Source organism: Mycteria americana, chromosome 18 (assembly GCF_035582795.1).
Source record: "Mycteria americana isolate JAX WOST 10 ecotype Jacksonville Zoo and Gardens chromosome 18, USCA_MyAme_1.0, whole genome shotgun sequence".
Lineage (NCBI taxonomy): Eukaryota > Metazoa > Chordata > Aves > Ciconiiformes > Ciconiidae > Mycteria > Mycteria americana.
Genome location: NC_134382.1, coordinates 9,768,598 through 9,785,093, shown reverse-complemented (window position 1 = coordinate 9,785,093; position 16,496 = coordinate 9,768,598). Strand labels below are relative to the sequence as shown.

Below are 16,496 nucleotides of genomic sequence, written 5' to 3'. Positions count from 1 at the left end.
GCCGGCGGGAAGGGGGCGATGGTCGAGGAACGGGCGGCGGCTCTCGCCCGCTGAGGGGACTCGCCGGGGCCGGGCAGCCTGCCCGGGCGCGCGGGGCACGCTGGGAAATGCAGTCCCCTGAGGCGCCCGGGCCGGCGCGGGGTGCCGGGGGCGCACTACAGCGACCGGCAGGCGCCGCGGCGGGGGGGCGGCGCGGGGCACGACGGGACGGGGAGTCCCCCCGCCCAGCGGCGGCGAGGCGGAGGCCGGGAACGGCACTACAAGCCCCAGCCTGCCGTCCGCGGCTGCTAGCGGGCCGCGGAGGGAACCGGGTTAGGGACGGCTCGGGGCTGTCCTTGGCGGCGAAGCAGGGAGAGGCAACCCCGGCGGGCCGAGGCGGCGGCCCGGAGGGGGTAGCGGGCTGTCCTGCCCGAAGGGGGACGGGGCCCGCGCCCCCCCACAGCGGGGCCTGGGGGCGGCGGCCGTGCCTCCCCGGAGCTGCGCAGCGACCTCGGGCGAGAGGACGATGCGCCGGCTGCCCTAGGCCCGACTGGGAGCAGCGCTGCCGATCCCCCCCACCGACCCTCGTACCTGGCCGCGGCGAGCAGGGCGCTGCGTGCGCTCCTCCATGCTCCCGAAACGGACCTTGAAGAAGGAGGGCTGGGGAAAGCTGCTGTTCCACCTGCCCTGGCAAAGCAAGGTGGCTGCAGAGATGAGTGGGTTTGGCACGGGCTGGGGGCCTGTAACAGTAGCTGCTGCACTTGCTTCCTCTGTCACCCCCAGAAACACCCCATGTCCTATGTATAAGCCTGAGAACATAACATTCCTAGGTGTACAACAGCCTGCACCAAGGGACAGATAGAGTAATGCACATCAAAGTGACACCTGAGCACCACAGCTCCCCAGCAGGTAATTGTGCTGGTGTGGGGGGCCATGCTGGGACACAGCTGAGCTAAGCCTATTAGCAATAGTGTCACCTGTGCAGGGATTAGCATTCATTCTGTGGAGATCTGCAAAACCAGAAGTGCCAGTTCACACAGTTTGCTACTGTTTTGTAGTTACTAGGTCAGTGGAACTATTTAGTAGGGAAGCCAGAACAAAAGTGTTCTTCAGCCACAGTACCATGTGGTACAGGTGCCAGCCTCCATTAGTCCTCTGGTTAACGCTGCTCTGGGTGCTGTAGACTTACTGTGTAGTGGGACGAATATACGCATCATAATATACAATCTTGTCATATCACAAGTCTACTTAACTCCTTCAGAAGCTACTTGTTTTATGCTTGTTAAAGTAACAGCTGGAATTGGTCCTTTCTGTGGGTCAGAGTGGAATTAGAGTTGTGGGATTAATTATAAAGCCTAGTTACATGTCTCAGCTGGTGTTCTGAATAGATTTAAGTCTTTAAAAACTGGGAGAGGAAGGGCAGAATGTATAAAGCATAACTTTACATACCATTTATCTGGTAATAAATTAATTGCTGAAGCACCTGTATCGCTATCAGTGTTGTACAAGCAGTATGACATTCCAACACAAGCTTCGCAATTCTTCTACCTAGAGGTTTGGAAGGAAGCTTTTCCTCATAGCACAGAGCTATTGAGTTTAGGTTTTTTTAACAAAACCAAAAGCTAAGAAAAACTTCACCTTTAAGCAATGAGCTAGCAGAACAGAGTTTGGATTTTGTTTACCAGAAACTTTAAAGCATTGGCTAGTACACTGAAATAAGATCTGAGGTCAGGAAAGTTTTATTGCTTTTGTTACTGTACGTGTCTGTCAGTGATCGCTCTAAGTTGACCTCACTTGAATTTTGCTGGAGAAAGCCACCTGTTTTTCTCCTACAGGTTGCAAAAATTTTCTGGTTTATTTGAGCACTATGGAAGAGATGAGAGTACTGTTATAAAGGCAAAGCTATAAGTACTAGCTGATTATTTTTTCCTTGCCCATGCTGCATTTCTTGATTACACTTGTTTATAAGGCAGCAGAGTGTAGGGCCACTGAATTTAGCCATTATGTTATGATCTAACATTGCTAAGCTTTTATTTACTGTTGGGACTTGAATTTTAACCTAGCAGTTGGTCATAATTACTTCCCATCTTGTGTGCAGCATGTTCTATGAGATGCATAGTAAGCTTGCTGAAAGGGGTAACATGCCAAATCTTTGGCAAGAGGCAAGTAATGCATGCAGACTTAAATTCAGCTACACGTTAGGCCTCTAGCACTGAGATATGGACTGCCTGACTACCTTGTGCTCCTGTTCTGAGAGCATGGATGCAGTTACAACTGACTTTCTGTACCGATAAGGGTGGTTATGGTCTGCAGCCCAGGGTACTTTTAATGCAGAGTTAAAATTAAGAGTTTTTCTCCAACGGCTGAAGCAGCTTAGAGGTTTATGAAGCAAACTGATACCTTAATCAGATCCTGATACTCAGGAGTAGTTGAAGAGGCATTTTTCTTTCTGAAGGGGAGAAGAAAATTAAAAGCTTATTTTAACAAAAATAAGCAGGCTTTGACAGCCTCCTACTTTCAGGCTCAAATATCTACTTGATTAAGATACCAGAGGTATCAGAAGCACTAGCAGGTACTCTTTTGTCCTAAGGAAAATCAATTAGTGAAGTTACTCAGGCTAACTTCATAAATTCCCTTTGGCAGGTCAGATGCAAAGACAGCACAGATAGAACTTCACCACTTGCCCTGTTTCAATATGAGAGTTGAAAGTTTTATTGTCTTAATGTAAGCAGAGTCAAGGCCTCAAAAGAAGAGTGTGATGGGGCTGGTCTGCTCAGACTTGCATGTTGGTAATATCACTAACTGGTATGCTTGAGTAACATCATTCTAAGTGTTCTTTAACCCAAAGAATAATCTTGCAAAATAATTACTCAGTGCATAGAGTCATCTTCTAACCACCTATGAATTTGTAGCTTGTCCTTGGAAGCAGGTTAAGAGTATTTACTTAAGTGTTCCTGAAGAAACACTTTTTGTTTGTGCATATGGCATGCATTGCTCAACTGTGGCAAACCTACTCATAAAATTCTCTTATAAGCAACAGATTTGGGGGTTTCTGTAATGAGTTTTCAAAAAAGATAAATAACAGTGATATACGTGCTAGCCCAGCCAATTAAGAACTTCCACTTATTTCTGCTCATCTTCAGTCATCCCCACATCAGTTGAGCATAAGCTCAGCTTGTGGAGCTTTTCCCATGAGTAGTGCATTTGGAGTTAACCATGCCAAATCAGTTTCCAGACAAAGGTTCTTTGGCTCACTGCATTATGCATTTAGCTTAATTATATCTGACTTTGGCTGAGGAGATCTTAAAAACCAAGAACTCTTAGGTAAAGCATACATAAACATAAGTTACGTTGTTTGCTCTAAGGTGAGGCATTAATCATAACTTGTCATCTGTTTATTAACAGGTGGTTCATTAACCAAGTTGGCTTATTATTCAACTGTGCAGCACAAAGTGGCACGAGTGAGATCCTTTGATCATTCTGGAAAGGTAAGAATTGTTATCGTTGAGCAATTGCATGCAATTGACTCCTGGGAGTGACGTACTGGACTGGCTTCTCATGGTAGAATAGAGATTTCATCTGAAACCCATCTAGTAACTTGTTCTATATAAAACTTTATCTAGAACTTTCTTCAGAAGTATGACCTTCTGTAACGTCTGTTAATCTGAAGTTAGTTGTCACAACTGAAATAGTTATTTTAAACACACATTCTAGTATGTACTGACACTTACAGCCATCCCTAAGCATTTGTACTGCAGCTCAGATGAGCGTGTGGCTCCTGTTAATAACCCTTTGCTATATTCCAGGGGAAATTAGCCGTTAGCATGGGTTTGGCAATTACTTTTGCTTTGCAAGCTCAGTATAGCTCTAGATCTAAATTCACATGACAATACATCATACATGTTCTCTTTACTCAAAGACTGATTGCAGGGCTTCAGAGGTGTGCAGCCCACGCACAGGCAAACTCAGTTGCGTTCCTTGCCTTCTTGGAAGTGCTTGAATTGCCAGTTAGCATTTGAAATAGTTATTTTCTAGACAGATAAGTATGGTACTTTTGTAAAAAACCCGTAGTCCCATGTAAACATAACTTCTCATACAGAGATATTTCATGCATGTCTAATGCATGGGAGAATTGATTATATTCTCAGCTTAAGGAGTATTAAGATCTGTTGAGACTATATTCTTCTTTGAAAGTAGCTTGGGATGTTATGTTTTTTAACAGCATTAACACAGTTTCAAGGCAAAGGAAGCACAGATATTGATGTTCAGTAGTTTAGCATATAACCTTGTTGCTTGAGGAAGGATTTTGAATGATCTACAAGAAATTCTTTTCTCTTTTAAAGGACATAGAAAATGAACCTTTGTATGAAATATCGGTTCAGGAGGAGATTACAGCTCGACTTCACTTCATTAAATTTGAAAACACTTATATTGAAACCTGCCTAGATTTCATCAAAGACCATCTTGTCAATACAGAGACAAAAGTCATCAAAGCTACAGGTGGTGGTGCCTATAAATTCAAAGATCTTATTGAGAAGAAATTGGGGTTGAAGTAAGTGGAACTGTTTAAACTTAGTTGTAGGATTGTATTTCTTCTTTGATGAGATTTTAGTAGGCTAACTTTCCACTTTGCCCGTCTGCCCTCAAAAGCCATCTACAGCGCAAGAGTGAAGCAATAGAACATGCCTATGTATCTTGGTCAGACCAGGCTGAATGGACTTGTTAGTGAACATAAGCTGCAAAAAGATAACTGTATCGTTAACCGGCATGGCAGAGGTGCGGGAATAGAGCCAACAGGCAGGAGCACAGGGCTCAGGAGAAAGACAGTAACAAGAAGAAAGCAGGGTACTATCACAGCTTTTTCCTATAAAGGATCCAACTTGCACCTACTCCATTTTTAACTTAAATTAGTCTCCATCATGATTATGGTAACGGTTTTTATTTTTTACCTCACAAGTAGCAGCATTTCAGTGATGTATCCTAGCTATCAGTAGCATGCTTTGGATATACTGTTGAACTCTACTGGAGTAGAGATCCAAATATACAAAACCTACAGTTGTATATAAGATGAAATAATATTTGAAATAAAGTAGTAAGTAGTTAGTAAATTCATTACTAACAAGCATTTTAATTGAGAATCTTTGATCAGTTACTGTGATGAGGTGTGTTCAAGTGTGTCAGCCTTTCTACTTAAAGTCTAAGGATGAAATTCACAAGACAACTTTATTATTAAAAGGCAAAATTGTCAGCAAACACTTTTTTTCCTGGATGTACCTAATCTCTATAGTTGCCTAGGTTCTCAAGTTAGAGTTCCAAAAGCTTCTAACATTTTTGTGTGCATGCTCAGAAGTGAGTAATTAATATGATATAGTAACTTACTGCATAGCTCCTACCAAAACTTCATGCAGAAGCATGGGCTTGCAGGAGACTAAAGGACAGTCTCATGAATTTACAGCCTCATGAACTTACCACTCAAACATCTTTATCAAACACCGTGTGCTAAAAAGCTGCTGTGAGTATAGATAAAAATATCATTAATTTACACCAATGTAAAGCATTACCTGATGTTACTGGGGAGAACTTCAAGGCACTTCTCATGCTGTAATTCTACACAGTACATGCTTCAGTTTCTGAGGTACTGTGTTCATCTTCTTTTATACTACTTTTTCAAATAACTGTCGTCTTCTGGTAGGTAGGATTCTGTTAACTTTTTTTCAAACCAGCCTACACCAGTACCTTATTGGCTGTTCCTAAGTACCAATTAATCAAGACAAGGAGGCAATTCCCCCCTTTTCTTATGTGGCTTGTGTTTCTTTGTTTTTTATTTGGTAATGACATACTTAATGGGTCCACAGGCCCAGAAAGCAGCACCTTCTCCATCTTGACAAACATAAAACATTCTGTATTAACTGAGAAGCATATTTGTGCTTTGTTTATGTGTTTTCAACAAGGCTTATGATATTTCATGTAAGAAATTTAGCATATTTCATGTAAGAAATTTAGCATAAATCAGTAACAGTACATAAGATACAGAAGTTCACAGAAGTCAGTAAGTGTTAGCTGACTTAACTGCATCGTTCATCTTATCTAAATTATGTATCATGTTCCTAGACTCCATAATCAGGATATATACTGTTGTGAATCCTATTATTCTTGTGAGAAGTCTTTTTTTCCTGTGTTTGGTAATCGCAGTAGTAGGCTCCTCGCAGCCACTTTAATCTGTCATAAATGAGTGCTGAAATGTTGAGGGGGGCCTTTTTTCCTTGTTTGGGGAGGAAGGGAAGAGCAATAGAAAATTATTCCGTGTTAGGAAATTGTTTTAAGTTAATTTCCAGATAAGTTTCCTGACCTACTTTATTGCACGGGTGCGCATGTACTTGTGCTAGCACTAGGGCACTAAAGAGGCGGTGTAAACAAGCAAACAGGGGAGCAGGATTGTTTTTAATGACAGCATGATTAATGTAAGATTAAAGTTACTGTGTAACTACAGTCTAACTTCAGACTGTGTGTTCTGGCATGGAAGATGAACATGAGAACATACACAGATGTTTTAAGAGATCTGGACTTTTGCCATGTGGTGTGGGTTACTATCTCCTGTTTGTAGAGTCTTTAAAAACTACTGTTCTAAAAGCATCCTTGCTTATCAATAGGACTGTGGAATTTACATAAGGGTTTTTTTCCTCCCCGTTCCCCTCAGAGTAGATAAAGAAGATGTAATGACCTGCCTAATTAAAGGATGCAACTTCGTGCTAAGGAACATACCCCATGAAGTGTTTGCATACCAGAAAGATTCAGATACAGAATTCCGATTTCAGACAAACCACCCAAATATTTTCCCTTATTTACTGGTGAATATTGGCTCTGGTGTTTCTATAGTGAAGGTGAGTGGTTGCTAAAATGTTTTACTGTAGAATTTGATAAAGGTGATCTGAAACATCTTACTGTTTTAGATTTGTAGTTGTTTCTTCTTGGGTAACAAAAAATTTAGAAAGAAAATAATGATTTTTTTAAAATTTCAATTTCTTACTGAGTTATGAATGCTTTTCCGTTCACTACCATAGTTTTTTTAATCACGTTTAATTTGGTGTTTAGAGAAGGTGTTATATTAACTGATGAGGACAAAGGCTGTCAGATCAGAGTGATTTTTAATATTTGTTTGTTTGTTTTGATACTCTGTTGAGGGGGACGAAATTTAATGTCTATATTTAGGATTATTGGCCAAGAATTAAATACAAAGATTTCAGAAACTGCTTGTGGTATAAGTAGGTGGAACATGTACCTCTGGAGAACTTGTCACCTGATATTTACACAATTAAATAGTTCCGCCTACACTAATTCCACTGTTCAAAAAAACCCCACACGCTCTCATATCTTACTGTGTGTTTATAGTTATAATAGGACTTTCTAGACAAATCTGCCTTGTTTCATTGACAGGTAGAAACAGAAGACAAATTTGAATGGATTGGAGGGAGCTCAATTGGAGGTGGAACCTTCTGGGGTCTTGGAGCACTGCTTACAAAAACAAAGGTATCAAAGTGTCAGCTTTAAGGGGTGTGGGATTAAATGAGATGCTAAGCAGCAGCTTGAAATATTGGAATGCCACACTCTTTGAATAGGGGGAAATAATTATTTTAAGTAATGTTTGTATGGAAAACCAGAAGTCCAACATTAGTGTACTAGAAGATACAAAAAAATTATGTCTTGTCTCTTGGGGGGATTTACCTTTTATTCAAAGAATTGCTGCCCTTGTGCAGAAACAGAACAATTGCTCAGGACAGTTTTAATACTCTCCGTTAGGTGCTTGTGGTTGTAGACTGTTAGGCAACAAGGCTGAGTCCTTGATTTATGTTCATATTTTTGACGCTTCTGATGCATAAAAGGAGGCTTTAAATGCAAAAAGATACTGGTAGAATATAGGGACAAAAATGATAAGATGCTCATCAGTGGCAAAATAGTAATCCTACTTGGGACTCGGAGTTTCTCAACAAGGACAAATCTTGTCTATAATGCAGAGAATAGTCTCCTCAAAGTGGCCTGTTAATTTTCTGTACTCTTTGTCAACATGAAATGCCTGCCTAGTTCCTGCAATATTATCTGCAGAAGCAAAGCAGAAAGCACCCAATTACTGCAAAATGTCTGGGAGTAGAGAGGAGGAATTCTGGCGCGCTCTGTTACACGTTACGGTTTCAGGGGTTCGTCACTTAAATCCCAGGTTGGTAATCTGCCAGAATAAGGCCTAATTTAGTACTGCTCTGCCTAACTCAGCTCTTAAATCATGCTGGTTTTTCCTGTCTCAAAGATCCATGTGGCTTAAACGGGTGTCCCTAAATGTCAGTGGTGTAGAAAAAGCTAGAGTTACATATGTACCAAATAAGAAAATGTCAAAGGGAAGACCCATACTTGCAATATTTTGTTTGATGCTTTTAAAAAAGAGATCTTAGAACATGACAATGTCTGCTTTTAATTCTCTCTGATTTTGTACAAGAAGAAATTAGGGTTAACAGACTTATAAATTAAATATTGGTATCATGCAGATTGCGTGTAAGTTTAATTTCAGGGACATTAATGCATTTCTGCAACAGTAAAGGCAGACTTAGTCTTTTGGTTTTTTAAACATTTTTTTCCTTATGCCTCAAGAAGACATAATTCTGTTTGCTCTTAGTTACTGTGTTTCGGACTTCATTCCAAGACAAGAGATGCATGAGGCTTCTGACTATTTTATATGTGCTGATCCATCTCTAGTTTTCAGGGGAAATTCAACAAATTATTTGCAGATAACTGCAGAAAACTGAAGAGGACGGTTGTGCTTTTCAGCATTAAAGGAGCTCCACTTAAGATCAGTCTGTCTGATAAGATATGGACTCTGGATGAGTCCTTGTAATTAGAAATAACGTATCTTTTGCTGGGAAGGTTGATTCTAAGACAAGCCAAAACCCCTGGTTTTGGTCAGTAAAGATGCTGCAGAACTCTGCGTTTATGGGCAAGGTTCTCTGGCTGTCCAGGAAAGCTAGAGTAACTCTGCTTCTCATCCTCAGAAATTTGATGAATTGCTGCAACTCGCTTCAAAGGGACAGCACACAAATGTAGACATGCTGGTGAAAGATGTGTATGGAGGTGCCTACCAGACCCTGGGGCTAAGTGGAAATCTGATAGCTAGCAGCTTCGGGAAATCTACTACAGCAGATAAAGGTATTGGTATATAAAAGATCTACCCAAGATTTGCTATACAGTTAATGCTTTATATTGCCTGTCAGCGTGGATTTGCTGCTTGTGCCAGCTTCCTGTGAACGCTTAAATGGATGGAAAAACAGTTGCCAGCTTCATCAGCATAAACATATCGTGTCTTACCCATTTCCCCATGTTATGCATGCTGGGCTGAGAGGGGACATGGAGCACTGCTTGAGTTGCTCCAGTTATTTGGAGTTGTTGTTTGAAACTAATGAGAAGTGCAACCATCTCCTCTGGCCTTTGGGAATCTGATGTTTATAATGATCTAACAAATATAGCTGGAAAATAACCACCAGTCCTTTTCATGATCTTGCCTACATGTGTTTTGCCTGCACAATGTTTTATTGACTGAAACTCTTATATAGTACTGCCTTACAAGCAGGCATTCACATTTTCAGTTTGGGATTGCGTAAGTCTAGGCAAATGACAAAAATAGCTGTCTGGTTAGCCCAATGTTAATTGATTCATGTGGGAAATATATGTGCTGTCTTGGTCCAGAAAAGGACCTATGGCAGTGATTTACTATAATTTGCAATTTTATTTTCAGTACTATAATAAAATGCTTGCAGTGCATCTCAGGTCAAGATGGATGGATGAACCATTATCCATGGTTCCTAGAGAGAAGAAATGGAGTTCTTGCCATTTGCCATTGGCCTTTCAAGCAGGTTTCTTTCAAGCAATATTTCACAGAGGCTTAGTGTGTTTTTTCATGATATCTTCAGTCAAATACACACTCCTTGTTGTTTGAAGTACTTTTTATATAAAAGATTTTGGTGGGGGGAACACCTTTCTTCTATGCACATAAAGAGACTGATCAAACTCCCTTTTTTTTTTTTCTCCAGCTGTAGGTTATCTGTTAGAAAAGTACAGTCCCTTTGAGCGCTCCTCAGCTGTGTTTAATTTGGTTCACTATTTCTTTCCTTTAAGAATTTTCCAAAGAAGATATGGCAAAAAGTTTACTACATATGATCAGCAATGACATTGGTCAACTTGCCTGCCTCTATGCCAAACTCCATAACTTAGATAAAATATATTTTGGAGGATTCTTTATTCGGGGTCACCCTGTTACTATGCGCACAATAACCTACAGTATCAACTTCTTCTCCAAGGTAATGAAAACAGAGATTTTCCTAATAGCAAAGTCATGTGTTTAGTTATCTTTCTAGGTTGTTGGGAGACTTTAATAAATTAATCTGCACATGAAGGAAGCTTAGAGGGCTGCTGTTAAGGCAGGGCTATAAAGATCTGTTGTGGGAGGGGTAAAATCAATGTGAATTGCCTGGGAGTTCTCTCTGGCCTCTCTTTCTCTCTCCCTCCCTCCCTCCTTCTCTTTATTATTATTTTTTGATTGACAGTCTGTCTTGTAGCTGCCAAGTAATGAGTTTTCACTATTTTCTTAGATAGCTACCATTGTTACTCAGTTCCTCTTGCTGACTTGCATCTATTTCTTTTCACCCCCTAGGCTGTGCAATGTGGGATTGTTCTGCTGAGATAGTTAGCAGTTAGTATCAGTGGGGGTTTTTGGTTTTTGTTTGGTGTTCAAAAAAAAAAAAACAAACCCACCAAACCCAAAACAACCAAGCTGTAGTTCTTTGCAAGTTTTGAAGCTGTGGAAAATACTCAAGATTTTTCACTAGAGGAACAGTCAAGTCCAAAAGCTCACTTAATGGGTGTTACAGGTAGATCAGTTCCTGTGCTTTTGCAATTTTATGGAATAGATGACAATTTTTTTTTCTCATCTCAGTGCTTCAGGCAAGAGACTCCTGTATACTGCTTTTTTTTCCCCTTTATTTCACCATTGCAGTCCATTTCTGTAAAACTCTGTTGGGTTTCAAGAAAACTATTGCAAAACCGCAGCTTTAGGTTCTTGTAAGAGTAGTTTTATCAGTGATTCAAATCCAAATGTCCCCGTGAATTGTAGCTGATCTTTTACTATAGCTTACCTCAGTGTTAATTGTTCTTATAGTCGCTGCTGCAGACACAGCTGATTCTCCTTTAGAGTAGGCACTGTCTCACCCAGCCTTGCCTAGGAAAGCTAAAGGACCCTGCTGCTAGGATGGAGGGTGTTCTTATTCTCCCTAGCATTTGTGTATTATATGAACAATTAAACTAACTAATTTGATGGGGGAAATGCTTGCCTGTGGATAATATACAGAGTGTCTGTATGTTGTTGAATAGCAGTGTAATGAAATAAAGATAATGAGCAATGTTGCGAATGTGTTGGATGCGCAGTGGCACACACTTAGGTTGATGACTTAGAAATCAGATGACCTTATATTTCCAGCCTGTTCAAGCAAGAGGAGTTGAATATTCATGGAATGATGCAGTGATCTTTTCTAGTGAAGGCACTGGCTTCCCTCTGCTTCTGTGGTTGTGCAGGCTTAGAATACGCGCCACTTCTGCATGTGTTTTTTTCCCCAGCTGTTTAATAATTGTGGAATGATGTATGTAAGCAGTTCCTCCTGAAGGTGTGTTTCAGAAGCACCATTAAAGTTACTGAATGTGTTAGAATGTAGCACAAATGAATATTACCATCGTCTAGTTGTTTCTATTAAATTTAAGTGTAAAACTAGTGACAAAGTAGTACATACTAGCCATCAGGGACCATCCAATTGCAATGTTTCATATTGTGGCAGGGAGAGGTTCAGGCATTGTTCCTGAGACATGAAGGCTACCTGGGAGCCATTGGGGCATTTTTAAAAGGAGCCGAACAAGACAGTAAGTACAGCACTGCTATGTTCTGTATATGCTGTGTTCTGAAATGTCAGTGTAATGTCCAAGTTTCTCTTAAGAGGCTGCATGTAAGTCATTGCCTAAATAAATACATTTGGCACTAATAAACACAGATGCTGGGCTTTGGTTTTATATATTCTGGCAGGGACATCTTAATTTCTCTCTGTTTTTCCTGCTCACCTTTGAGAAGCCAGCAGGACTTGGCTCTTCTCTTTTCTGCATTTCTGCAAAGAACTGTCATAACTCTAAATCAACTTGGGGAAATGTGGTTTCTGAGAACTTTCCCCCTCTTTAAGAGGCCAGCTTCTGAATTCAGTTAATGTACTGAAGAAGAACAGCATCTCAAAACTGTCTTTGTTTGAGAGTGAAAAGCCTCACAGACATTTATGAAGGATGAGACTTCTGTCCAGCATTCTTTGGGTATAGGGTGCTTTGGTTGAATTCTGCCATTTTTCTTTTTTTTTTCTGGTTGATGGACTAGCAAGCCAGTCAGTGTATTAGTTATAGTGGAACAGACAGTGGGGTTGTTAATGCTACTTAGTTTTAGTAAGCATCAAATATACCTCAGAATAATGGATGTGGAATTCTTTTCATACCCATTTTATAGATGTGGGCAAGGAACCAGCTACTGAGGAATTAGACATTTCTTCTGCAGCATGTACTGTACATCTGAACTTGATTAAGCTTTTTCTCAAATAAAAAAAATTTCTATAAGTAACTTTAGTGTTTATATGAAACTTACATTGTGCTTTGAGAGTTTTGTAATTATATTTTATTAATAATGGATCTAGATTTAGAAATAAGAAATTATCTCTATGATCAGTGATAGTGCTTTGAAGGCATGCTGACTACAGCCCTTAATGACAAGGAAAGGGGGTTAAAAAAAAGAATTATTTTAGAACTTAATTGTCTTGTCTCATTCAGGTTGAAGCTCTTTAGAGCTAGGTAATTCACTGAGTGGTTGAAACATTTCTTTTGGGGGTTAGAGGGAAAAATTATGTTTACTTTTAAAGATAAGGGAAGATGGCTTTTGTAGTGAAGCAGCTTCTCTGAAGGGATGCTAACTCTAGACTCACTATGGGAGTATTTTCAGTTTTATTTTCAGATTATGTGTGTCTCTGTCTTTCTCTTTTCTAGATCCAAATCAGTATAGCTGGGGAGAGAATTATGCTGGGAGTTCTGGTCTTATGAGCACATCACCCGATGTTTACCCTATGCAGAGAACAAGGAGTGGTACAGTATGTGGTGTCTTTCCTAAAACTAAGTGCCTTCTCTTAGTAATGGTGATTTGAAAAGAGATGATTATTCTCAAGCTAGTTGCTTCTTGCCCCTGGGACTCCTGCTTACCAAAAGAAGTGACCAATATGGTGTCTTGTGTCATGTGTGATGTTGTCTTGTGTGATGGTTTGATGTAATGTCTCATAAAAACAGATTGCGGCTGCTACTTTATCTTATTCTCCTTCACCAAAGCAGGGGAGGGAGGGAAACATTCATCTCTTACCCTTTCTCTGAAGTAGCTGGATTTTGCTACAGCTGAAATATCGTGCTTCAGAATTTTGAATCTGATGTTCCACTGTCTTTAAGCAGCGCTTATTTACTTCCTATGAGAAGAGAAGTATATAACTGGACAGAAGAGCATGAGCCCAGTCATCTCTTAAATACACTGACAATACAGTAATTCCGATTTCACAGTGAAACTGGCATACAGTAAGCAATCAGAAAATACATTAAGGTTCTTAAAATACTCTAATACTGCATCTACTGAAGTGCTTTTGAGAAGAAGATAGAATAGTGGAGCTCATTGTGTTTTACTGTCTTTTACTGATCTGCATGTCAGTGTTTTTCATGTCAAGTTTTTTTAAATTTCCTCCATCGTTGATTTACCTCCTCCCCATGTTCAGGAATTAGTTTCCTATACTTGCTATAGGGTGCGGGGGGGAGGAGCAGGTGTTGGCTTTGGTTAGTTGTTTTCTGTTGGTTGCTTGGCTTTCTTAGGCCTGAAGATGAGGTGCAGAACTCTTACTGAATCGTTTCCCAGACCAAGCCTTAATATAAGTCCACTCTGAGCTGCGGATGGTAGATTTTATGGGTTGTGCCTATATGTAAAAAATATACCTAATTTTAAGATCTGCCATAACTGAAATTATTGTAATGAAATTGTGGATTACAAGTACGACCAAAAAAATAACAACATGATCCTTCTTAATCATAAAATAGATGACAGATTTTAAAAAAGTATTTATGCAGATGTTCTGTTGTTTGTCAACCCTTTAATCTGTGAAAAGATTCTATTTGTTTCATGCTGGCAGTGGTACCGGAGTCTCAAACCAGCTGTAGTGTGCTGTCCACAGCTTCTCCATTTTGAATTCTTCTGTTGCTTGGCACTCGCTTTGTTGACATAAAGTGAAATGTCTTTGCAACAATCATAGCTCAGAAATGTCCGCTTTTAAGCAGTGAAAGTAACACTGAAGACAATTGTTCTATAGCAACCACTTCGGTTTCTGTACACAAAGTCTTGTTACGTTGCGGGCTTTAATCTTTACTTAGTCTGAACATTTCTAGGCCGTGCAGTGTTCGCAAATGCAATGCGATTAGATAGTTGTATAAAATAAAGATAAATGTGCACAGGTTTTTTAGACGTAAGAAATAAGGCACCCTTTATGTACAGAGCTGTGTAACTAGACATATTTCACATGAATTTAATCTCTATCTTAGAAATTTGATCCCAAGCATTGTTTTCACAAGGCATGAGGAAAAGTTTTGGAGATTTGATCAGGATTGTAAAAGGAAGTTGTAGAGCTGCGTAGCACCATTCATTTACAGACAAGCCTGCGCTCAGCTCTTTGTGCTCCTGTCTTTGAACCTGATAGCCCAGCAGATTTGACAGTACTGGGGAGGAAGGGAAGGAAAATAATAAAATAAAGGGCCTATAGTAAGTTTTCATCATGAAATTTTATAATCTCTATCTATAGGGTGGGCATGGATAAATAATCCATGGGGGGTGGATTATTTATGATGACGCATACTCTAATATAGGTGGCCGCAAATTTGTCAGTCTTATCTGTGGATGGACTTCTGTAGCCCTTGTGCTAGTTTAATTTGTTATGAATCAGTTTCTGAGTAAGTTCTAATAAATCTCTTTCATTTTTCACCTAGTTTGACATGCTTGAAATGGATAGGTTGGAGAGACCGCTTGTTAACCTACCACTGCTGAAAGACCCATCGACCTATATTCCAGACACTGTTGACCTCACAGATGATGCCATGGCCAGAAAATACTGGCTCACCTGCTTTGAGGAGGCACTGGATGGGGTAAATGTCACAAAACAGTCGTATGTATGAATGACACAAATATTTAGCAAATAAATTTCTGTGGACCAACATGTTTACCCTGCAAAATATACCTGCTGTGTCAAACCTATTGTGTGTAAGTACAGTTCTGTCTCCCCTGTTAAGAGGCATCTGACTTTGTTCCAGTCTCCTAAGGAAGGGCTTGGTACCTTCAAAGGCAGTAGTATTCTTCTCCTGTGGTGTGTTTTTTTTTTTTAAGGTGTTTTCAGAGCATCTTCTCTCTTAAATGGCACTTACCACCTCTTTATACAGAGCTGGCAAGCAGGATGGTCATACAATCAAAGGCCAAAAAAGATACTTGCATTATTCTTCCTCTTGGGAGCAGTCCTGCTGACTTACAGCCACTTTGGCATTTGAAGAGCATGAGTTAATCAGATGTGTTATTTTTTCTGCACTGTGAAACTGATTCAGTCAGTGCATGCTAGTACTGAAGAGCTATGTATACTTAATAAGCAAATCTGAATCAGAAGCTTCATGAGTGTGTGTCAGGAGGAAAAGGGCTGGGAAAAACACAGGGGCAACATGTTGACTTGACCTTACTGTAGTAAAGAAAAAAAACCACAAGGGGTTGATGTGGACTGTTAAATTTCTGCCTGTTTCTCCTTTTGTGTGTGTGTGTTGTTATTTTTTTCCCTTCCTATAAGTAGTTAGAACTTGTGTTTAATTTCTGAAAGTACAGTCTTGAAAATAAACTTTAAATCTTTTGGGAAGAAAGGAGGTATTTAAAATTATTCTTTGATGGTTGGAGTAAAGGAAAGCTGGAAGATACTGTGTGGGAGGGACTAGATAGCATGCAGGCACCGAACAGTGTAGCAGATGGAGGGGTCATTTTTCACACTGAACTTCAGATCAGTTACATGGAGGAAGAACTCACTTAGTAACTTCCGTCTTGCCTCATTTCTCTACCAGGTGGCAAAGCGTGCTGCAGCCAGTCAACCAGACTCTATTGATGCACTGGAGAGAGCTGAAAAGTTCCGACAGAAATACTGGAATAAGCTCCAGACGCTCAGGCAGCAGCCTTTGTAAGTGTCTTTATTTTCCCTTCTTCATCACTTGTTACTTCTGTTGAGCAGAGCAAATTAAAAGCTAACTAAAAGCTAAATAAAAGCTAATTAGGTTATGAAACAGAGGAAACTGAAAGCTAAGTAGGCTGGAGGCTCTAGCAAGTTGATGTGCCAGACGTCAGGTCCTCTGCACAGAACTTT

The 16,496-nt window shown here is 40.2% G+C and overlaps 1 protein-coding gene across 6 annotated transcripts in view; it reads left to right on the top strand.

Annotated features, from left to right (window-relative positions):
- PANK4 (pantothenate kinase 4 (inactive)) overlaps positions 1-16,496 on the top strand; it is a 34,547-nt gene that overhangs the window by 190 nt on the left and 17,861 nt on the right. For 4 of the 6 annotated variants that reach the window (XR_012778371.1, XM_075520877.1, XM_075520876.1 and 1 more), the window contains exons 2-11: positions 3,385-3,467; positions 4,323-4,531; positions 6,677-6,860; positions 7,414-7,506; positions 9,015-9,168; positions 10,135-10,316; positions 11,844-11,925; positions 13,078-13,178; positions 15,097-15,252; positions 16,201-16,313. Coding sequence is in view for 5 of the 6 variants with exons in the window: in XM_075520877.1 (XP_075376992.1) it covers positions 3,385-3,467; positions 4,323-4,531; positions 6,677-6,860; positions 7,414-7,506; positions 9,015-9,168; positions 10,135-10,316; positions 11,844-11,925; positions 13,078-13,178; positions 15,097-15,252; positions 16,201-16,313 (1,357 nt within the window). In the remaining variant the exon portion in view is untranslated. Of the gene's footprint in view, positions 1-311; positions 696-762; positions 889-3,384; positions 3,468-4,322; positions 4,532-6,676; positions 6,861-7,413; positions 7,507-9,014; positions 9,169-10,134; positions 10,317-11,843; positions 11,926-13,077; positions 13,179-15,096; positions 15,253-16,200; positions 16,314-16,496 lie in introns of those variants that run through there. The other 2 variants (XM_075520878.1, XM_075520875.1) reach the window with 2 other exon arrangements.